Raw genomic sequence first — 24,121 nt, forward strand, 5'->3', positions numbered from 1 at the left:
TCCTTATGGCGCCTCCCTAACATAAGTATTCAGCCAGAACTGAACAAACATTAAGCAACAGGATGCAGGAGGTTTAAACTGTTCCTGAAAGTTTGCAAAGATGAGATGAAGGTTTAGGATGAACTACAGGAAGACTGTTGCTGCAAATACACAATGTATACAAGTGTAAAGCAAATGAATAAGCATTCAACAACATAAAGCTTTTATTAAGCATTTATAGAAATTCAGTTTAAAACTAAAATGACGGAAAAAAACATCCCTAAAACATGCTGCATCTATCAGTATCATGAGTTATTCAGGGCTTCACTGAAGGAGGGAAGGCTTTCATAGGGATAGCTATGCACATGCATTTGTAGAAATGCATTTAGTAGAGCTGCTCCATCACCACACCTTCATACACACAGATCTGTAAGTGCAGAGTTTGATCACACTGCCTATGTCTGTACAGTGTTAAATTATAGCAATGTTTATATTTAATTGTTCAAACCAGTATTACGTGTAATCTAAGGAGATTCAATTTAGCAGAAGTTTCCTTTTACATAAACGGCAAAACACACTTTTTACAGCCGACCACAGTTTCCATTCAAATAAGCAACGAGGCGGGTTTCTAACATTCATTTAAAACACCAATACTTGCACCATTTGCTTTACCAAGGAGGAGAACATAAGGCAAATTGATCAAAAAAGATGTACTTGGGAATCCTGCGATGCATAATAAAGATTAGCTCACAAGTAAAAACGTCAAAGCTGCATTCGGAAACAACCGTGAGCGCCATGTTGTCATCTCAATGATACAGATGAGCTAAAGGTGTTTATGCCTGAATGAGAATGATGGAAAAACTATCAAAGTTACAGTCAGTATTCTTTTTAGAACTTTTATCTAACATTTACATATCTAACATACATTCTACCTTTTGCACTACATGTAAATACCTCACTTCAGTGGTCAGTAGCCACAATAAATAAGCTAGAGTTGTTTGTGCTTTATTAATTACACAGATTTATTTACCTCCATGTTCACTGGTTTTTTTATATATATATATATATATATATATATATATATATATATATATATATATATATATATATATATATATATATATATATATATACACACACACACACACACACACACACCCACCCACCCACCCACCCACCCACCTATATATCTATATATCTATATATCTATCTCTATCTATCTATCTATCTATCTATCTATCTATCTATCTATCTATCTATCTATCTATATCTATATCTATATCTATATCTATATCTATATCTATCTATCTATATATATATATATATATATATATATATGTGTGTGTGTGTGTGTGGGTGGGTGTGTGTGTGTGTGTGTGTGTGTGTGTGTGTGTGTGTGTGTGTGTGTGTGAATGCATTCACAGAGCAGCAGACACATTTTTGAGGTGACACAGCAGTCTGCATTCAAATTTGCACAGTTTCCATTTAGTAAATATCAGGCATCTGGGTGTAGTTCCGGTCCCAGTAGCCTTTAAGGTAGATCCAGTCCTGAGCTTTGTTATGAGGGTTGGTTCCCTGCTGAAACCACCTGAAGGGGAAACGAAAAGATATGATCATTCAAGTGATGACTATGGACTATGAGAATAAAATCAAAAAAACATTTTTGACTGGAAAAACAAACTGGAAAAAATAAAAATCAGCACACGCAGTTTTCAATTTGTCCTGAGGAGGGCAGTGTAGTGCAGCACTTCACATCAAAGCAGACCATTGGAAGAGACCGATAAGGTTAAAATCAAACCTTGGGCCGGGTGCAACATTCCTTCTCAGTTATAGTAAAGGGAAAATGAACATAAAATAATAACAATTAAAAATGAATCAACTCATAAAATCAAGTAATCAGCAACAAATGTGGCTCCCATTATCCAATGACTGACCTTATTTTCCACTCCTCTGTAGATTTTGAGCGATTCTTCCGGGCTGTGCGTTGTTTTTCCTCCAGTCTTTTCTTCTCTCCACTTGCTAGATCTATTGCACAAAAAAACAGAAAACCTGCTGATGCCATAAATCTGCTGTAGCTGAACACAAACCTCTCCACCATCAATCCACACAAAGTGGCCGGCCCGGACAACATCCCTGGACGGGTTCTGAAAGACTGCGCGGAGCAATTTAAAGATGTCTTCACCGACATCTTTAAGACATCACTCAGGCAGGCATTTGTACCCATCTGTCATAAAACTGCTGTTATTACTTCAATCCCAAAGAAGTCAAATCCAGCCGGCCCAAATGACTTACGCCCTGTGGCCCTCACACCAATTGTGACCAAATGTCTGGAGCGCTTGGTCCTAAAACACATTAAAAACAGTCTTCCAATAACTATGGAACCTTCACAATTTGCATACAAAGCAAATGGACCCAGGGAAGATGCCATCTCCACCTTTCTCCACCTCACACTGGCACATCTAGAGAAGAAAAAAACCTGCGCTAGAGTCCTCTTCATCGACTTCAGCTCGGCTTTTAACACCATCATTCCACAGCAGCTGGTGGAGAAGCTGAGGCTACTAGGCGTGGACACGGCAATCTGCAACTGGACGCTCAGCTTTCTGACAGACAGGCTGCAGACAAGTCAAGATCGGCAGAAACACATCCAGGCCCATGTCAGTGAGCACGGGCACACCACAGGGGTGTGTCCTGAGCCCACTGCTGTTCAGTCTGCTCACGCATGACTGCGCAGCTCGATACGCCACCAACCACAGTGTTACGTTTGCAGACGACACAACACTGATTGGTCTCATAAGCGACAATGACAAGTCTGCTTACAGAATGGATGTGGAGCAGCTAGCAGTGTGGTGGACATCCCACAACCTCAAGATCAACGTGGACAAAACTAAAGAAATGGTGATCGACTTCAGGGCATCTGGCAATCACCCCCACTCACATCTGGCCATGAACGGTGCTGCTGTGGAGAAGGTCGAGGGGAAGTTCCTGGGGGTGCACCTCACTAACGACTTCTCCTCCTCCACCTATTCCATAATGCTCATCAGACAAGCACAGAAGCATCGACTCAGCAAGATGGTCAGGACTGCGAGGGAGTTCGTTGGTGCACCTCTCCGGATCCTGAAGGAGCTGTAAGAGCAGCGCCGCCTACGCAGAGCAACCCCCAGCACCCCTCTCATGGACTGTTCTCCCTCATGCCATATGGGAGGAGGTTCAGGAGTATCAGCTGCAGATCGAGCAGGATGCTAAAAAGCTTCTTCTCACAGGCTGTGAGGCTGCTGAACGGACTGTCCTCATGCATTCATGCTCTCACAAACTCCACTCTGCAATTAGACCCAAGGATCACCCCCAACCCCCCCACACAACCCTTGGATTGTTATTCTATTGCCATTTTTTTATTATTGCTTGCTTCTTTGCACTGTCATGCCAGTGAGAAACAACGTCTCGTCTCACCTGTATATTTCTCTGCATATGTGTGGAATGACAATAAACCAAATCTTGAAAACTTAAAAAACAAACAAAAAAAAACTACTACCCATGTCTCCGTTCTCCATGGCACGAATATCCGGCCTGAGACGACTGTCTGTGGGAGGAAGAACTCCCTCCATGATCTTGTCAAGCTCATTTAGCTGCATGGCAAACGTGGAAAACGCATAAAACTGCAAAAGACGGAAGCGATTAGCTAGAACCTTCTATTGATCCCCTCAACCTCGGCTCCCTGCGTACCTTGGCTGAATTCTCCGGTCGAGGAGTTATCTTCCAGATGAGCTCACTGCCGGGGATGACCTGAACAGTCTCAGCAACCGGTGGAGGCATCTCCTCTGCCTCTTCATCAACACTGTTCTGAGTCTGTTGAATCAGACAAACAGATGGATACTAGTGATGTGACGCCGTATCCAGGCTTGTTTCATGTAGGGGAGGACATGACAAAGGTTGGCGTTTGAATCCCTGCTGTACCAAATGAAGAAGTGTGGATTGTGCCGCGAGTTTTGACAGCAATATAAATCCCTCAGGCTCCAATAAAAATATGGGTGTTAAGTGGAGAGTTGTGGTCATTTGTAGTTTGAAGACTGCTTGGATAGAGGGGGAGACAGTTTGGAGATTTAGAAGAAAGTTGTTTTTAGTAAAAACGAATAATATGTCTCTGTTTTCCCGTCCTGATTGTCACACGTCACAGCCGTAAAGCAACACAAGCACAGTGACATGCTTGTGTTCGCCAATGTGTTCCCACTCCATGTAAATAACGTCATCTTTTACTTGGCTCTTATACTTAATCTGTCTTTTCTTCTACCATCACTTTGCCTGTAATACTCTTTTTGTCCACTTGATGGTGCAGTGGGGTAAATGAAGCACCTTGGAGAGTTGGTTGAATCACATCCCTATGGGATACCATTCATCTGATGAGTCAAAAATCATTAGATCACAAAGGTATTGAGTTGTGGATTTTGGGGGCCATGTACCCCCCCCCCCCCCCCCCACTTGATTGCTAAAGTTATTCTTTGATCCGTTACTGAATGTTTTCTGAAGATAATCAATCATTACTAGGCACTGGATTTCGTAACATGACAAGAACCGGATCAGAACCGGATCTCAAAACTATAAAATGAATTAACTCTGTAAGGTGGGGGCTCGCTTCTTTCCCACTCCTTTTCAAGCAATAAATCAAGCCCTACCTGACTTTTAGTTCATGATCACTATATTGAATTTAAGCAAATGTGATTTAAGCGTCTTTTTTGTTAGTTTTAGTTTCTGTTTTTTTTTTATCTATGCATTTAATCATTTCTGTAATGGATTTGCTAAATCTATGTAAAGATGCTTAAAATCAATAAATCACATCAAATCTCAGAAAAGACTCGGACTGGACCAGATTTTAGGATGATCCTTAGAAACTGGCTCACACCATGAAATCCTGAAGGTGCTGGATCTAAAATCTTTACCTCCTTGTTGCTCTTCTTTTCCTCTGAATTCTTTTTATCCATCTTTTTGTTGGCATCATAAATTGCAGGATCCACGACATACAGACATTCGGTCCATTTGCCGTATATCGCGCAGAGCTTCTTTTTACTGCAAACAAACAAATGTGAATGAGGAACTCTTTCTTTTCAAACAGCACTATGGAGCCAATTGTTTATGCCAAAGCTATTTCTTAATGGCACCAATCCGCAAATACTACCTTTTATCTAGAATATATCCCTCAACTTTGTGGAGCTCTTTCCCAAAGAGACCACATCGCTTGAACATCAAGTTGCATCTCTCACCAGTTCTGGAACACAAAAACGCAGCCTGTGAATTCTTTCGTTCTCCTCCTCTGCAGGTTAAACCTTCTTGATTTTTGCTCTAATGGATTCAAATCCTACTATCAGATCATGAAGAAATGATAACATTTCTCTGCTAATTACATTTTGTAAGAATAATCAGTAAGCACTCCATTTAGTTACTTGGAACCCTTTTTCTCGTGGATGACGGGGAAAAAAATCGGATCGTTGGGTCCGATGATGTCCCGTTTACTTATGGCTAGGTTGAGAGTCGAGTTTAGTTTTTATAAGCTCACACACACTCAATGTTTTTTTTTAATACGAAATGTTTTATGTTCTGTTAACGAAGACTCTTTGGTGCTGAATTTTGGCATTTGTTTCCTTGACTCGTGTTTCTCTTTTGCTGTGATGTGAATATTTTCTTTGTGCAGTGATGACTGGGCATGACAGTGAGAAGGCCCCTAGTTCAAGTCCCAACTGTGAGATAAGAGCGCTAACCTCTGTTCCACCGTGCAGCCTTAATTAATACATCAATTTATTTTTTTAATGAAGTAATACATTTTTGGAAAATAAAGAAAAATTAACGAACTAATTAAATTCATTTTAATTTAATTTTATTTTTTATAGCCCAATATTACAGCAATAGTCATCTTAATGGGTTTCAAACAGGTAGTTTTGGTAATAAACATGAATCATATATAACATATAGTCATAGAATTTAATAGGTAATGGCTAAACTAAACAGACTAAACTAAACTGGGCATCCCTGTCTTTAGACCCTCCTTCTCGGTAAGGAAGATGTCATCTTCTTGACAATGTCATTTCTCATAATCATAAATTGACTTGTATAGTATTTTTAGAATAAACTGCTAGACTAATTATGGCCTGAACCAAAGTCACTATTCAACTTATAACTCCAAAACTACACAGTAGGAGTATATACATTTTTTTGAGAAGATAGCTTTGTCATGTGTACTAATGTTATTTTGGTAGTAGTGCATAATTAGAACAGATGAGGCGTTTTATTATGAAAATAGGAAGCAGAGACAATAGCTTTTCACAGTGACGTATGCTTCAGAGGATGTCCGGTTGGCCGTTCTGCATGTCAATCAAGAGAGTTTTTTCACGCAGAGGATGTTGATTCGCTGACTGAGGTTTTAAAACATATATTTGCGCGGGGAGTTGAAGCGCCCGTCATCTACCGTCACATCTCGATCGATGTAATGCTATAAATGCTTGAAATATGGTAAATGGCATATACTTCAAATATACTTCAAATAAAAATAAGGTTTCCTTTACTTGTGATTGACCACTTCAACATTGCCATACTGCTCAATCCAAAGCTGACCAACGATGATGTTATGCACACAACAGGTGGGGTTTGTCCAAGTATAAGCCTCATTATATCTGCAGAGGTTAAGAGGAAAAAAAATTAGCAAACGAAACAAGAAATGATTAAGGAAAGCGGCGGTGAACTCACTTGGGAAGTTCCAGTGTAATGGTTCCTTTGGGCTCAGCCTCTATACTCTTTCCCCAGAACTTGAGTTTAGGATAAATGGACCCATGGAAGACAAAATCCTCCTGGAAGCCCTCAGCGTGAAAGGCACTGATGGGAGGGTGATGACTTACTTGCTCCGACACCCATCGGAACCCCAAATCATCTCTGGTTGAGGACAAATGTTGCTAGTGAAACGGTCATGTTCTCTGCTGATTTAAAAACACGTTTACATCCATCGTACCTGATCAGCTCATATGTTTCGCCCAAAAGCGGGTTAAAGGGTTTCCCTGTCCTTTCCCACTGTGATGCGACAGCGGACACAGCGAACGCTGCAACACACTAAACAGATCCATCACGTCAACTCAATCGCTTCGTATTGGTTCAACAGAAAAGATGCTCTGGAAAAAAAAACATTTCCTTAAGTACTCTTTGATACCTTCATCCTTTCAAGAGAGTCTGTGGCTGCATTAGCCTGGTGGATGAGGTAGGTGTGCTCCATGTATTCCGTCAGTCTCTGCAGGAAACTCAGAGGCTCGTTAAAAACCACCGGCATGGTGATCTTTGATAACTCCTGGGAAGAAAAGATGGGGAATTGGCTTGGAAATGGATGATCCACTCCTTTTAAATATTAGACTGTTTAAAAACCATAAACAATATAAAGAAAACGAAAAAATCTATGCGACCACGCATTTTTGGGCGACATTTTGTCCACAGATGAAAAAATACAAAGGGTTGCGGAACAAAGATTTGCTTTTCTTGTTGTGCAGCCGTGTAGAAAAAAAGTGTTTTCTTCTAAGTGCTGCTCTGCAGCGTTTTAGGTCAAATCAATTAAAAATGGAAACAAACAAAACATTACACTTGGGGGGAAAGTGTTGGAGAACAAAATCAACAGCTGCAGCCAAAAAAAGTTGCTTACCCTTTGTTTTTGTGAGTCTTTAGGAAGGGCTCTGTGTTTAAGCAGCAACAAACACCATTGTGTAGATGTGATGAACTTGTGTTACTTAAATATCACCCAATAGACTGAGACAGCCATCCTTGTATTTATTTGTATTGGTGAATTTTGCAGATCTGATGGAGAATGCCGATTCAAGATTACACTGAACCAAAGGTACCCACTTTATTCTGAACAAAAGATTCATGAACAGCAAACATTGGACTATTTTATTTTGTTTGATCTTAAATTTGACCAAAGTAGTTTAAATTTAAATCGACAAAAATCTTTTTTTTCTTCTACAAACAGAGTTGTGCTATAAAAATATGATGCTAATTTGATAATACTTTGCTTTTTATCAATAAGTAGTACATTTGTGAAATTGTAAGCAAAATAGATGGAGACAGCCTGTTCTCACCATGCCGATGCATTTTTTCAGGATGCTCCAAATGCTGACATCATTTCTGGAAAACATGGGAGCTGGCAGAGACGTCCTGAGAGAAAATAACACAAAAGAAAAAAAAGAGTGTGCGTGACATTTAATTCAATTCAATTTTATTCAATGGGCTTCGTACCGGTAACTGTAAAGTGAACATGAAATCATAAGTCATTTACTGACTGAAACCTTCATCAAACTGAAGTACACTTGTGTTAGAAAATACTTTGTTGATTAGTTTTTGTCATTTACAGAGGGCTGAACCGAATAATTTTGAAGTCACTCATGGGATTCTGACCAAGCAAAAAGAAGATTAAAGTAGCAGCTTAATCCCCATTGAGTAGCAGTTAGCCACCAAACCAGCCCTTTAACTTTAAACTGCAACTGAAGGTCCAAATCTAGACCTTCAGCCAGATTAGATCCCATCCATGCATAAATCAGCGCCAGAGAAAGCCTCAAGAAATGCAACTTCCAAAAGAAATACTTTCACCACAATGCTTTAAAGACCCACTCAGATGGAAAAATCACGTTTTTGGTGTTTTAGTATGTTCTTGTGGCCTTTTTACTGATGATGGAGGACGTGTATAAAGAAAATGAATTCAAATTTGCATCTCTAAGTATTTCATTATTCAAATCATTGTGAATCAGGAGCAGATGAAAAAATGCCCTTCTAAAAGAGCTTAATTGTAACGTAGAAAATACCCTGGGCAGGCCACAAGCTCCTTGCTCCAAGCACTAGGTAACAGGAGGGTAAGGGGGCGGGGTTGCTCCGCACCAGCGGTCCCGCCCACAACTCAGGCACATTTTTAATGAACTACTGCTGCTCTGTAGAAACTATGTCCTAGAAAAGGACACAGGGTATTGTATTTTGCCTAAAAATGGCATAATCATAAGAAAACACTGGGAATGCTTTTACAGAAAAAGTAAAGAAATCTTTGTTGAGAATCTTTCACAAAAACAACAATGCACCTCAAACTCATTTGTTGGTTGTTTTTTTCTGTCACAAAATTGAATTGACTTCATTTGGTTGGAGTAAGTCCCGGTCCGGTTCTCATACACAGTCAATGGTTTTAGCTGAGAAGGTTTAAAAGTCGCCTTTCAGGTGTAATGCAGAAATGTCAACCATTGATACTTTGCAATTGTTCCTGAAGTGCTGCTTTCCAGAGCATACTTTATAAAGGTTTTGGCGTTTTCCAGCTCTCCGAATCCAATCCTCCCTGTCTGTGGTTTCAGTGACTGACATGAGCAGAACTGATAGCTTACAGGTAGGCTAGCTAAGAGCAGATGGCGCTCCTGTTGAAAAAGGAGTGCTACACACATTACTTCAACAAAGCAAACAGAGATGTGGGGAGTGGGGAAGAATTTGCTCCATCTGTAGGATGAGCAGGGCACTGGTGCATAACAGATATACTTCTGGCCTAGTTTTTGTTGCAGTTCTGAGTTCCTTGAGGCCTTTAACACAATAAAGGAGTAAGATTGTATTCCCTATATTAACTATTTAACAGAATGTAATCCTATTTGTAAAAAGTACGTGAGACCTGTAGTTTTTTTTTTTTTTTTACCTCATAGGATACTTAAATGCTGCCAATTTTTTTTTACGTATTTATTTGGCTAATTTATATTAAAAATAACACATTTAAAGCATTAAAAATATGTATTAATAACAAAACAAATTGACAAATACTTTTCCTATGATCTTTTCGGAAAAATGTACATTTCCTCTAAGCGAAATTGCCTAAAAGGAACTAATTAGCGCCTAAAATCCAGTGATGACAAGCCAAACTGACTGAGCAAAAGGATGCCTCACAAATGCTTACCACACCACACAGTGTCATCACCTCCTGCAAGTGCTTTTTTTCCTTTCTTTAAGGATGTTGAAATTGAATTATAAACCACTAGAACCAGTGTGAGAAAGCAAAACACTGAAGGGATCGTTGATTTGGAGAACTGGAGCAGATCCCAAACAAAAACAGAATATTCTCTATGGAATACTGTAGTGTCTGAGAAAATAACATCAACAGCCCTCTGAGGGAAGCTTGCATCTTATTTTACCAATTCAGCCTAACGCATGACCTTCCCGCTGAATTAGGTCAGCCACCTCTCATCAAAACCAAGCAGGGCTTTTGTTCAAAGTTGAGGGAATATTGAATGAAATCCATTTATGATGGTTGTTATTCAGCCGGTTGTCTGCACAGAGCTGAGAGCAAGCCTCTGAATCAGCCTCCGTGCACATCACTCAAGCCTGTAAATAAACATGACATCAGAACTGGAGCATAGCCCACCTGTGCTTCTTGACGCCATTGTATTGGGCTGGTCGGTTGCCTTGGTTACCTTCGTCTGACATTCCGGCAGCCCCCCCGTGCGCGCTTGGATGGCTGAGGCTGTTGAAAAGGCGGGAGTCTCTGCCCTCGTCCTCGTCGTAGGAGAAACTGGCCACAGACAGGAAGCCGCTCACAGAGAGCTCCGACTCCGATTCTGCAGAGAGGTGGCAGGGGGAGGATATTGGGTCGTTCCAGTTATTTGCATGCGCCCGTTTGGTGCTCGCGCAGAAAAGCTCGGGCTCCGCCGCCTCAACGGTACACGCTCTGAGACTAGGAGCTCATGTTTGGCTTCCTCTCCAACCTCCTCCCTCCCAGCTGCCGGCCAAACCCCACCTGAGGATTGTGTTGCAAAGGGAGGCGACACAAAGGCTTAACTTCCTCCAACACTGTTTACTCTCTGCCTGCTGGATGCGATGTCAGGTGTTGTCTTTGACATATAGGGTAGACAATGCAGTTTCTGTACACTAAATTAGACTTTAAAGCTGAATTTTGTGTGGCCGTTGTGATATTTTTCATATATCTGCACTGTATTAAATGTTAACCAAATCTTAGACAGTTAAACTAAAAATAAAACCAATTTTTCTCTCTAAACAAATAAAGTTAAACAGGTTAACTATAACATATGTATAGTAAGGCGGCATAATTTAAAACATTTCGAAGCATAAATAGAACAAAAAAGGCTTTAAGATGACACCTTTAAAAATAATAAACACTTCCATATTGTTGAACTTAAATCATGCATTTTCAAAGACTTACATTTTCCAACTCTTCAATATTCGTAACAAACTTTATGAATCTTGAAGCTGTTGTTTTTACAGTCTGCTGCACGATCTAATGGAAAAAGCTGAGAGTGGATGCAAGACAGCATCCATCAAGCTTTTCCAGTTTTCCTTTTGGGGGTTTCTGATTTAAACTGTGTCCATTAAGACAGTGTTGCATGGGAGTGCATGAGCTCAAAAAATACAGTAGACTATAAGAACAGTAGATAGAAAAGTCTTTCTGCTTATCTTTAGTTGTGACGGCAATAAGAGAGCCAGAAAACTGAATGAGGGTGGCATTTGCACAAATGTAAGCTGAAACAGAGGGAGACTAGTTTGTCACGACAATGATAAACTGACTGTAGATGTAGACAGCCCCCCCCCCCCCCCCCCCCTACATTTAAACAGATGGAGGAAGATGTATGTGTGTGCAAAGCTTGTTGGATAAGGAGCCAAGTCCCTCACTGCAGCAGACGGCGAATGAAAATAAGTGATTGCAGCTGCTTGATTTACAATAACTGGCAGGAACGAGCCCTCTTAGTGAATGCTCATTCAGCAGTTTCTATGCACTGGCTTGTGCTGATGGAAAAAATGCTTCCAAAAAATACATAAGAAAATGCATATATAGTAAAGGATTTCATGTGCTTTAATGTGATTGAATAGATAAATAGTGGGAAGCTGGTGGTCAGGATCATGAAATAAGCAGACTTGCTGACCTGACACAGCATCATAGAAGTCATCTTCTGTGAGGGTTTCGAGGGTGGAAAACCTTCCGCTCTTATTAAAGCAACTCTTAAGTTCTTGATGCTCAGTTGCTAGAGTTTGGAGGGCTTCTGCCAGAGCTTTGTTCTTCTCCTCCTCCTGCTCTATTTTCAGACTCCACACCTGTAAAATACAGGAGGTTCTAATAAAACCAGAAAGTCATCTCCTCCTTTTTAAAAACAGCAGAGCACTGCTTGCAAATGCAATTGAAATCAGACATGAAAGTATTAATGTGCTTGATCAGCTGATACAGCGAGTGCATCTCTGGTGCTGATGAGAGGTCGTTGCTCTAACCCTTCAAACAGATCTGGTTTCTTTGTAGTGGAACAATACAGGCCAGTCTCTCAGAGCTAACAGTCCTGGAACCGAGTATCCACTGAAAGGAACCTGAGCCAGGTCATTATTAGACAGAACGGATCAGGGTTTCCTATTGTCTGCTGCTGATATGCATCCTATACTAACAGAACCAGAGAGACAAAGCTAAGCTAGAACAAACAATGTTGTTTTTTTAGCCAACACGTTTGAACATTTTTATGACCAATAGCAGGAGCAGACCAGAGAGATGACAATCAGGTGGGCGGGGCTGAAGAAGTTGATTGAAAGAGAAACAGCTGATCATTTCTTTCATCCTCATCCCTTTACATTTCATATAGAATGCAGTTGGATTTAAAGCTGAGCAATAAAATCTTTACAAAAAAAAGAAAATACCCAAATTATAGAAACAAAAGCCCTGACAGGTCACAGCACACACAAAACTAGTTTTAATATTTGACACAGTTTAAAAAAAACAAAAGACCAGGTTGGACCAAAAACATAATTTTAAAGGAAAAATAAGAGAAAATCTTGAAATCCACACTATTTAAATTAATTGTATTCTAAAAGCATTTTCAGAAAGTACAGAACTGATGGAAAATATTACACAAACACAAACAAAAAAACTATACATACTATGAACTTTACTCTAAATAACAATATAACACAAGATAGAAGCAAACGTTGAGACCCCAAATGAATGAAAGGTCTGTTTTTAATTAGCTAAACATCCTTTGTGATTAAGTGTTAGCTCTTAAAAGGTCACAGAGCCAGAATTTTAAAATGAGCACTGATTGTTTCAGCAAATATTCATTAAGTCCATTTTTAATCTCAGCTCAGATTTAATTTTCATAACCACCTGGTAATGACGAATATTTATATTCTGTAAAAAGATATGTATATTTTAGATCCTACACAATATTGAAGGGTAGGCATCCTGCAAAATCACCTTTTTTTATATTACCTACAAAAAAAAACAAAAAACAAAAGCGGTATTTTGAGCTGTTCATGCATCTCTGAGCATTCCTCTAAAAAAAAAAACCTGCTCTCTGAGCACCAGCCCCCCCAATCTACGAAAAGGAGCGGGTTCTCACGATGTCATATCACAAAGTGGGGAACAGCCCCTTCCAGAAAGAGTCTGCGCTGGCAGTACCACCCTCAGGCTAGCAGACACACATACTGTTTACTCTGTGGAGCAAGCGGGGCAAAAACGCTCCATTTCCTTTTATATGCACAGTATTCACATCCATCTCTGCAAAGGTTCGGATGTTGTTTGTGCTTGTGGGCGAGACGCAGATACGCTTCTGAGGCCAGCTCTAGGTTGACGTTAGGCAATGGGCGGCCCCACAAAGAGCAAAAGGCGGAGCCTCAGGGATGCCGTCTTACTTCTGGGAAGGAAAATGAACTCGCGAAAATCACTTTTCATTTAAAAAAAATGTTCTTTATTGTGCCAAAGTTAATATATAATATGTATGGTTACAGTTTACTCTGAAAGGCTTAATAGAATGATATCGACCCTTTAATAGTAATTTCAGAAAACAAATGTCTTACAATTTGACATTGTAGGCTAAACACAAATATGGCCCCTCACCTTTTAAAAAACAAAAAACCCAATCTGATAGAAATGTTGTTTTTGTGGTTTTTAACCTGTTCATGTGGCATTTTTCTGATGCTAGAAGACATATATAAAGAAAATTAATCCCAAAATAGAATTTCTGAGTATATATTTATTTAAACTGTTGTGAATCAGGAGCAGAAAAAAAATGTGTTTTAAAAAGAGCTTATTAATGATGTAGAAAATACACTGGGTGGGCCACAAAATATGCTTAGAGTTCTCAGCAACAGAGAGGAGAAGGGGGGCGGGGTTGCTATGTGCCAACAGTCCTACCCACAACTCAGAAGCAAATTTCTAATGAAGTACTTCTGCTCTGCAAAAAGTCTGTCCTAGAAAACGACTGAAGTTTTTGGATTTTGGCTTAAAACTGCATAATCACAATTAAGAGACCACTGGGAACACTTTTAGAAAAAAAAAAACAAGTGATCAGAGGGGGTCTTTAAGCTGTGTCCACCTCCTTAATGTTTTTCTTTATGAAATGACAAACAAAAGGAAAAAAATCTGGTTAGATTTGAATACATAGTCCTTATATAACTTTAAGGAATATACAAAAATATGCTAAACTTTCTTTCATTTTCAAATCATTTCCATTAAAAAAGCATTGTTTACCAAAGCAGTTTGCACAGGAGCTGAAACAGAACAAACTTGAACATTATCATAATTTATTCTAAATGCACCTGGGAATCTGTTTAAGGCTAAACGGCATGAGATAAATCCTGTTTCTGTGTAGGAGGCTGCATCAACGCTCCCTGTCCTGGACATTAAGCAGAAGAGTCCAACCACTTGGTTGTGTAACTATTTTCGCCAGCTCTATTATTCTCCCGGCGGCATCTCGCGCCCCGCCACAATTCTATTCTATTTTAAGCCATGTCGATGCTCTGGGCTGCAGCTGGAGACTGAGAGGGATGCTCCTCCTTGACCAACTAAATGCTGGATTTATTGAAAATAAAATACTACATTTAAACTAGAATAGCAGCTGAAGGTGTAAGTCATTTTAGAAAAACCATTTATGTCACTTTATAATTAAAAAAATTGAGCTATAAAAAGGTCAAAAGACGGATTATTATTGTAGAACAATGTACAGAGTAAAGACTCCTCAGAAGGAACTAAACAGTAAGGTGGTTGGTGAATAATGTGTCAGTGATGGAGGTGAAGGCCAATAGTACAGTGTGTTCTCTTCAGCCCCACAACCTGATGCTAAAATGTATGAATCAATGAAAAAAGAAAGCTGATCCTGGCGTCCTGCTCCTTTCGAGCAACACAAACTGGCAGATGTGTGCAGCTGCATGTCACGTCTTCAAACTCTGAACTTGCTCTGCTTCTTTGGCAGGTGCTGAAACGCCACCAAGAAAGGCTGCTCCCATAAATCTGAGAGATCCGTCACTGGAAGGTTTCTGTTTGTTTACAGCTCAGTCTTTATGGGGTTCTTCTGAAGGAGTCGGGTTAGCTGCACAAACCTCTTTACTTTAACAGCTGAGTAGTCACCAACAATCCTGCCCCGCTGTAGTCTGTGTGTATGAAATGAGACTCTGCAGCAGCTGCTGCTGCTGAAATAGGCCACATCTGCAATGCTGAGAGGCAAAATATTGTGCCTACTGGAAATGCATTTTAATTATGAATTCATTTCTTTATTGCATCATTTAGTCCCCCTAAAGTACAACAGCATGCATGCTCTACGAGCGCATGCAGCTCTCTCATGGCGCTAAATCCGAGTGTCATCAATGGAGATGTGGGATTAGACTAAATACTGCTCAATACCGGCAATCTCAGCAGTGTAGGAAATATAATCCAATTTGTGCTTGTAGTAGCAGCAGATTAGCATGAGGTGACAGATCCAACATGCATGCCGAAATATTGATGTTGAATTTGTTTTGTCTGATGTTTTAAGTGAATTCTGGAAATGAATGGACTTCATTTAACGTGTTCCTCTCACCATATTTACCATACCCCCATTTGGACCAAACCACATTCAATGATACCACTTATTACCCACAATTCCTCACCATTTCAGTAAAATGCAAAATGAGGGACGCCAATTATCAACTGAAAGAAGCTACAACTCCTACACAGGTCAACCTAAACTGACCAAATGGTAAAGAATACTTTCTAGATGAGGGATTAAATGGCAAGACTCGTTTCTTAACAGCTGTCCAATAGGTGGCGCTGTCAGAGGTGCCATTGGGTTTACTCATATCTCTGGAAGTACTAGGCCTAGTAGAATGAAATTCAACATGTCGGTTGAATCATGTATATCATATAAAAAAACTTTGCAATATTGTCAAATTGTGAAGCCATAATGTGATTTGGAAGTGGACTGGATAAACAGAACCGGCTGTTGTGCAGCAGAGATTTACTAAGTCTGACAGAAAATGATTAGAGATTATTACTGCATTTTTTTCTGCAAAAACCCACTTTAACTTGTACTCATCTAGGATAAAGATTTGAGTTTTACCAGTGGTTTTACATTAAAATGCTAATGTGTTTGGCATGATATTATTTTATAATTCTGAGTGATTTGTGATAAGATCAGTTAAGAAAAAAAGGACAAAAACTGTAAATGAGATGAATACTGAACTCTTAAAGTTTATCTGTATACAATACCAACTTTTAAGTATATTCTCTTTTATTTGTGCCCGTCCTTACAGATTACTCAGTCTGTGCTCGACTGTTAAACCCTTAGAAATGACGTCTGCATACCGATGAGTATGCCAACGCTTTAGACTGAATGTCCAATCTCCAAAAGAAATTGTTGTTTAACTTCAAACAACATCAGCAGGAATGGACAAACAGGCCATTGCTTTCATATTACTTAGGAAATAAGACAAAAATGTAAATAAAAATTTTCTACCTGTATAGACGAGGGATGAAAGGGCAGATGCTGCTTCTCTTTTATTTCTCTTCCTTTGCTCGGATGCTCTGGCACGAGGAGAGTGCGCCTGCAGGCTTTTATTTCACGATATAAAGGCGAGCGCACGCATCTTCGGCCAAGCCAGTAAATATGTGGCGCTTGAATTCCTTCGCACGGCGCACGCACAGCCTCTCCCCGGAGCAGGAGCGGGTAGGTCCAAGTCCCAGGGATTCTGTGTGTGTGTGTGCGCGTCTACACTGATCTGTGAGCTGAATGCAGACCTAAGCACAAAAGCGGATCTCTCCTGTGTCCTTCCAGCAAACATGCCGGTGATTATCACATCGTTCCAGTGCTCCCCCACCTCTCAAACTTCCATTTAGGACAGGTGGACAAAGACGGTCAAATTCAAAACCTGATTGGTATGAGAGCGCTAACGTAAGGGGGAAGGGCTTAGGAATTTCCTCACCATTCAGTATAATATGTTCAGCCAATGGTGGAACAGCACACAGGAGAGGGAAAGGGAATCAATGAGATTTTCAGTGAGCGTCAGCAAATCAAAAAAAAATAAAAAAATAAAAAAGGAGTGTCGAACATCCGATCCGATCTGAATGGGATTTAAATGTCTGCATTTTTGCAGACAAGAAACGACACGAGTAAAGATGGAGGACATCACAGTCTCCATGTTATTGAATCATTAGTAAACAAAACGTGCATTTCTCTTACCTCTTCTTGTTTCGACAGTAATTCAAGGCAGAGATGAAGAGCAGCACAAGTTTGACTGGTGAGGTCACAGGTCTCTTTGGCTTTCAGCAGAAGAGGAGCAGCCAATGCTGCGAACACAAACACGTCCGTTACCATCAAACTCACACAGCGCGGGAAACAAGAACCAATCGCCAAATGTCTACAATAAATGGAATGATGACACTTCTCTTTATGCAAATATATGCAAATTCATATCAAACAGAAACATCCCCAAATATTATTTTATTATAGGTAACCAATAACTTCGCTTGTGAAAATGCAGCCACTAAATATACCTATAATGAATTCTAAATCACTGGTGTAAAAAAAACTAAAATTATTGTTAAGTAATAAAAAGTTTTCCTAGTACAACAGAATGGACTATACTTTGCATTTTTGCAGAGCTTAGAAAAAAGGTGAATAAACCTCTTAAAAACTGATTTAGCTTTGCAGACGTACCATGAAAATCTGCTAACCCTGCTAATTGCCTTGTAGATATTATACAGATCATTGGAGCTGAGTTATCTAAAACACAAATACTTGGAAAAAAAACCCTGATACATTAAAAAGTACAAAAGTGGTGAAAGGTCAGCTTAAATGTATTTTTCTCAAATATGTCAAACTGGGCCGACTAATTTCATTACTATTTAAAAATGAGTGAACTACAGAAATGTGACCAATTATATTTCAGGTGGATCATTAAATGTTTCAGGTGTAAATATATTAAACTTGCACAAAAATATAAACATCAAGTTAAAAAGAGCATCTCAAACATAACATTAAACCACCACTTTTTAAGAATAATGTAAAAAAATGTATTTATTTGGCACTTAAACACTTTTGACAGACAATTCTGGAAACTTTGAATCTTTCTGACACTCACCAGAATTTTCTTCATTCTTCACCATAGAGCCAAATATTGACACTTCACTTTCCAGTGTCTGCTGGCTGACCTTCGCTGCCTGCAACAGCGACGACAAGAGAGGCACTTGAGAAGGGGGGCAATTTGTAACCCAGCAAAACTTTTGTAATGGAAAGGTCTGTGGAGGCGGCCGGAAAGCTGGTGTTATCGAAATCCGTTTTCATGACAAACTCAAGGAAAAGAAAATTGCAACTTAAATGAGGACAAAAAGCTAGAAAAGACTATTTTTGGCCACTAAAAACTTCTTATTTGACCTGTTTTTGAACGGAGTTCTTTTGTTGACCCATTATTCTTAGAGTTGAAACCCCCCAAATTGCTCCAAAGGGTAATTTCTGCCCCAGAAATGACAAGGGTAGAGGTATTTTTAAGTGGGTCGAACTGGAAACTGTGAGAAGACAAAAAAAATAGAAGTGTGATTGTGTTCGGTGTTTCATTGTACCCATGTGTCAAAAAAGAAGGAAAATGAGACACCTACAAACAGCAGATTAGAACAAATAAATAAAACATTTTGAATGATTAGATCTGAGACACATTGTTGGTTTTCTGACTCCTTTAAGCAGCTAACCAGCCCAGGGGCAGCGATGATGGCGGGAGACTTTTCATGCAAAGTCAATTGAAAAAGCACTGGGACACAGCACTGGGCATCATCTTCAAGAAAGGCTGTGCATCTTTCAGCAAGCCAATGCTAAACTCCAAATAGAGCATCGCTTGAGTTAAGGTCCAGAGGTGGAAAGCATGCAGTTTAAAGCAACGTTAAAGCATTTATCGCATTGTATAATAAAGGAGATCCAGCACAGCTAGGCAGTTTGGAAATCAGAGATGGAAAAAAAATAAAACAATAACTCAACTCTCGAAACTTCAGGAACAGGCCTGTGAAGGTTGTATATGTATTGTAGATAACGTAGAAGAAGATGCTAGTGGTTAATGGTTATATAGCCCCTCACTTTGAGCACAATATTAGTTTCATCTTTATCAAACGCAAACAAAAAAAGCAACAATTCTACAACCAACTTTGTAGAAGCTTTAGAATATAAGATAATATAGCAAATGCAAAGGTCAAAGCAACAAGAATGAGATTAACTGGCCTTGTTTTGTGTCGGAATTATATAAATATATACATTTTCAATATATTTTATATTTCCTTTGGTGCTGCTTTGTGCACCGATGTTGAAATTACTTGTCTTGTTTGAATAATATGAAAAATAAAGGCTTTTATTTATTTATTATATATTTCTTAACTTAATTCCTATATTTCTATGTGCCTGTACCCCATATATTTATATTCTGTATATTTACTGGCAATAAATGTGGACAGTGCCAATAAAGACATTCTGATTCTGATCTTCTAAATGTAGATGCAGAACTCTCAGTTCCATGGAAACCATAACATACCATCTCCAGAGTGCACTCGGATCCAAACCAGCACAAAACAAAAGAACAAAAAAGCCATTTTCTCATTTCTCTCAAAAGAACTTTTCAAATTACCTGAACAGCTTGGGCCAGGTTTCCCATTTCCACATCACTATCATCAACTCCGTCATAAATCACGAGGTCGTGTGCGGAGTGACGAGTGCTGTAGGCTGCGTGTTCTTCTAAAGCATCCAACCACCTCTAAGAAGAAAAATATTTCATGACAGATTATTTTTCTATTGAAAAAGCCAAACCAAAAAAACATTTACGGTAAATTATTATATTTTTAAAAACGTTTTTCATCTCACTTTTCTTTGTGCCACAGAGTTGATCTTGGAAGGGACCCTGAAGTGATGCACAGTGTCATCAAAGCATCTGAGCATGAAGAAGCAGTGATCCCACAGTTTGACCTGGAAAAACAAACACGGAAAAAGCAGGTCTGCTGCACCCCGAATCAAACACTATCATGTCCAGGGCTGATCACAGCTGAAGGATGTTTTGACTGGGCGCAGATGACAACAGGCTTTTAACCTCAGCCACTTACCATGCAGTAGGACTGTGCCAGAGCTTTACAGCCCTGTTTTCTGACACCAGTCTGTGCATCTGATCTAACAGAACAAGCAAACAAAATGACCAACAATCACGTCACTTCACGACTCTTCATTGAAAACTATTTGGAGCCCAAAAGGTTGTAGAAATTTGTGGATGTGCAGCTGCTTTGATATGTTTTGTATTAAACGTGTCCTGGATCACAGTAAAGTGTGTACTGGTAGCATAGAAGGCAACAAAAAAAAAAACTCCCACCGTTTCTTGTACCAGGAAATGGTTCCATTCTCGATGACCACCCAGTATGATCGCCATCCAAGAAAATATGAACTCTGGAGACGTAAACATTCGTAAAATTTGAAAGTTAGAAATGTCAAATTGAAGTAACAATAAATGCATTAGCATTTTTGTTTTATTCTTTGTGTTAAAACAACAGGCTCCAGATATAGCGGAAAAAGTATCTTTTGGCATAAATTAAATCAAGTGTTTTTTTAAAGGCTTTTAGATCTTCAAGGTGAATGTTTTATTGGTTCAGGCCTGTTATGGCAAGTTAATACATACATACCTGTCAAATAAATGTAGATTATAAGATGGTTATAAAATTTAAAGAGATCAGTATACAGGAGTTGTCCCTTTACCTTCCAAAGCGGGCCCTCAAACTTCTGTGTTGCACATTTCATGTACTATGAAAATTAAATTAAATAAAAACACACGACAAAAACATCTTTGATGTGATGTACAGACAAGATGACAAAAGTTTAAGATGAACTTTTCAATCAAACTAGGACATTTTAGACAAAAAATAAAAATAAAAAACTACAAAAAGTTTAAAAAAACATTGATATTGAAAATTCAGAAGGCTTGAAAAGTTCTGGAAAAAGAAACTCAGTTTTGAACTAAATGGGTGACTAAAAACGGTACCTTGTCTTGGTATGCTCCCACAATGTGTTTTAATTCATCAGTGCAAACCAGGTCCAGTGCCGTCTGACCTGCAAAATCAGCATTAAATAAACGACAGGGAACTACAAAGCAACTGCATGATGAGAACAATATACAGAGATACCATAGCTGTTTTTGACATTTGGGCTGGCTCCACACTTGAGCAGCTTTAAAATGCACTGCTTCTGCCCCCTGTAGGCTGCACAGTGTAATGGCGTGTTTCCCACTGAATCCCTGCAGTGGATGTCTGGAGGCCCTTTGTCACTGAGCTGCATGGATGAGTTCAGAGGAGACTTGCATTAATTTCCCTACATCAGATCATCTGAAAAACAAAATACAAGTTAATGCTGACTTAAAAGTCACTCCAATCAACCTTTGATCTATTGTAAAAGACTTTATTATGATTATGCCACGGTTAGCCATATTCAAAAAACCTGTCGTTTTCTAAGACATAGTTTCTTCGGAGCAGCAGTAGAAATACACCACAGAGTTGTGGGCACGGACTAAACCTTCCCTCATTTCTCGTGATCCCTTTGTTTACACTCTCCCGCTACCCAAACCCAACATTATGGGTGCAACAAAAATGGCGAGCAATATTGGCGCTATCCAGCCATGCTGGTTTGAGCCAGACACCACCTCGGACGAGGTAAACAGACGTACAAGGATCTATTTGCTTACAGGCTGATACATCAGAATGAAGCAAAGAAGAGAGCTTGTGCTGTTGTAGGTCCAACGTCACACCTACAAGCTCTTTGAAATGGAATTTATTTTGTATGCTCCTGATTCACAACAATTTGAATAAAGAAATACACGGAAACACAGTTTTTATATTATTTTTTTTTATGTCCATCAGAAAAATTCTCAAGAACATGTTAAAAAACACACAACAAACCTGATTTTTCTCTGAAGGAGTCTAAAGAAATAATGGAAGGTTAGCTGTCAAATAGTACATGACAACATTTTTTTAAAGTGCATTTCATTAAAAAAATAATAAGCAAACAAATCAAATACCCTTTAAACTTCTAAAACAAACATCCTAAAAAGTAAAAAAGTAAAGCTACTAACCAGCGTAGCCAGAGTGTGAAGATTCCCCTCTCTGGCAGCTTCCAGAAGCTTCTGCTCTCGTTGTTTAATCTCTCGTCTTTCTGCAGCTGAAGAAATAAAAGAAATATATTCTTAAGAGAAAAGACAGCTGAGCCTTTTTGATTAGATTCTGAATTTATAAAAGAAAAAAAGAGGGGGGGGGGGGGGGGACTTCCCTGCACTGATGTCATACCTTCCAGCATTGTGTGGATTTCATCATCATCTGTGACATCTTTAGGAATTCGACCCGTTCCATTAATTATGTTGGCATGGGCATCATATCGCAGGAGCAACAAAACAATTTCCTGATACAAAAGGAAAAAGCACACATTTAAAATTCTCAAACAAACAAAATTTACGATAGGTTAAAATAATTTGCAACCCGAACAGTGACTCTTGCTGTAAAAGGATGGATTGATACCTTTCTTCCCGATTGGGCTGCCTTGTGTAAAGGTGTGTCACCCAGACATTCCTGCAAATTCACATCAACCCCTGCCTGCAAAATGCAAATACATGGATTCAATCCATTTATCAAATGTGCTCCCATCACAAAGTCTTACTTAAAGAAAGACACCTTAAGTAACTCCTCCACAACTTCTCTGTAGCCAAAGCTGGAGGCCAGGTGGAGGGCTGTCCATCCTGGAGTGCTTTGCGACTGAGCTAAAAAGAAAAGGAACTCTCAGAAATAAATGTTACTCGACTACTAAATGTTAACAACACTATTTACATCTGCAGTTAATATTGAGAGAGCTGCTTTGGCTCATTCTAGCCTGAAGTAACTTCTTAATCAGAGAAGAGTTTCCCTCTTTGGCATAAAGGAGGAGCTGCTGGTCCAAAACATCTCCATCCTCCATCTCTGAACGTCCTCAAAGCAAACATTTTAAGATAGAAACAGCAACTTTAGGATGTCAGTAAGGAAGAAAATATTACCCAAAAACTTTATTTTAGCTGCCAGAATAAATATGTAGCTAATTAAGTAATTGACAAGAGAAACGAATAAACTTAAGTTAAATGTATGTCAAGGATAAAAACGCACAAACTCATCTCTCTCTCTCTTTATTTTATTTACTTAACTTATTATCTTTAGAGTGAGATGGCGACTTCAAACTTACAGGTCAAGTCTTCCACGTTTTTCAGACTAGTTTGGAGGACATTTCCCAACCGACACCTGACCCCTGCGCTCAGCTGACGCGCTGTTGCTAAACTGGGTCACTGTTAGCAGGGGCGTTGTTATGCTAGCTGAAGGCAGGGGCGTGTCTTGATGGAAAGCTTTTCAAATAACTTTATTGATCATTTACAGTGGCCACCCCTGGGAAAAGTCCCTGCACCCTGTGGTTTAAGTCCATCAGCTGAACGAGGGGGCCGTTCTGGTGTTTCTAAACTAAGAAACAATTAGCAGATAAACAAATAAATATCTCGCATCAGAATATTTTTTGACAAGTTGGCCAACTTTAGAGAAGATGAACTGCAAACGAAATAAGTTTGTAAACCACATCACTAAATAGATATGTGAAGTTAGGTTTTCCCAAGTGTGTAAAAACCTTAACATGCATTAGGCCTTATAGAAATTCAACAGCATATTAGTGGAAGGTTTCAAGTTTGATTGACAACGACTAAAAGAAGTTCCACCTTCGAATCGACCAATTATGGTCTAATTGAATTGGTTATAGTCCAATATTTGATTTTTCATGAAATTTCTTGTTTTTACTTTATGGTTACTCACGGGTACTGCACCCTTTCACCTTGCTAGTTTACTTTAAAAATCCTCCCA

At 39.3% G+C, this 24,121-nt stretch overlaps 1 protein-coding gene across 10 annotated transcripts; it reads right to left on the reverse strand.

Moving 5' to 3' along the window:
* Nucleotides 1-1,419: 1,419 nt before the first annotated feature.
* Nucleotides 1,420-23,602, reverse strand: LOC101163768 (oxysterol-binding protein-related protein 2). 10 transcript variants are annotated; one of them, XM_023965279.2, is made up of 28 exons: nt 23,463-23,583; nt 23,078-23,215; nt 22,925-23,010; nt 22,772-22,846; nt 22,544-22,655; nt 22,333-22,418; nt 21,392-21,536; nt 21,250-21,317; nt 20,967-21,011; nt 20,587-20,660; nt 20,327-20,390; nt 20,091-20,192; nt 19,858-19,983; nt 18,334-18,412; nt 17,433-17,539; nt 11,889-12,057; nt 10,376-10,568; nt 8,076-8,151; nt 7,163-7,297; nt 6,968-7,065; nt 6,709-6,891; nt 6,528-6,635; nt 5,147-5,236; nt 4,911-5,037; nt 3,700-3,822; nt 3,509-3,632; nt 1,914-2,004; nt 1,420-1,567 (listed from the first exon to the last, which is right to left on the reverse strand). In XM_023965279.2, exons 2-28 carry the CDS (start codon nt 23,202-23,204, stop codon nt 1,465-1,467), a joined length of 2,916 nt encoding a protein of 971 aa, XP_023821047.1. In that variant the 5' UTR covers nt 23,205-23,215; nt 23,463-23,583; the 3' UTR covers nt 1,420-1,464. The 10 variants fall into 10 exon arrangements, with proteins under 10 accessions (XP_023821047.1, XP_023821048.1, XP_023821052.1 ...); XM_023965280.2 differs by having other exon boundaries at nt 23,078-23,206; nt 23,463-23,549; XM_023965284.2 differs by lacking the exon at nt 23,078-23,215 and having other exon boundaries at nt 23,463-23,602.
* Nucleotides 23,603-24,121: the final 519 nt, after the last annotated feature.

The sequence above is a fragment of the Oryzias latipes genome, chromosome 17 (genome assembly GCF_053564925.1).
Source record: "Oryzias latipes strain Hd-rR chromosome 17, Olatipes_Hd-rR_3.1".
NCBI classification, from domain to species: domain Eukaryota; kingdom Metazoa; phylum Chordata; class Actinopteri; order Beloniformes; family Adrianichthyidae; genus Oryzias; species Oryzias latipes.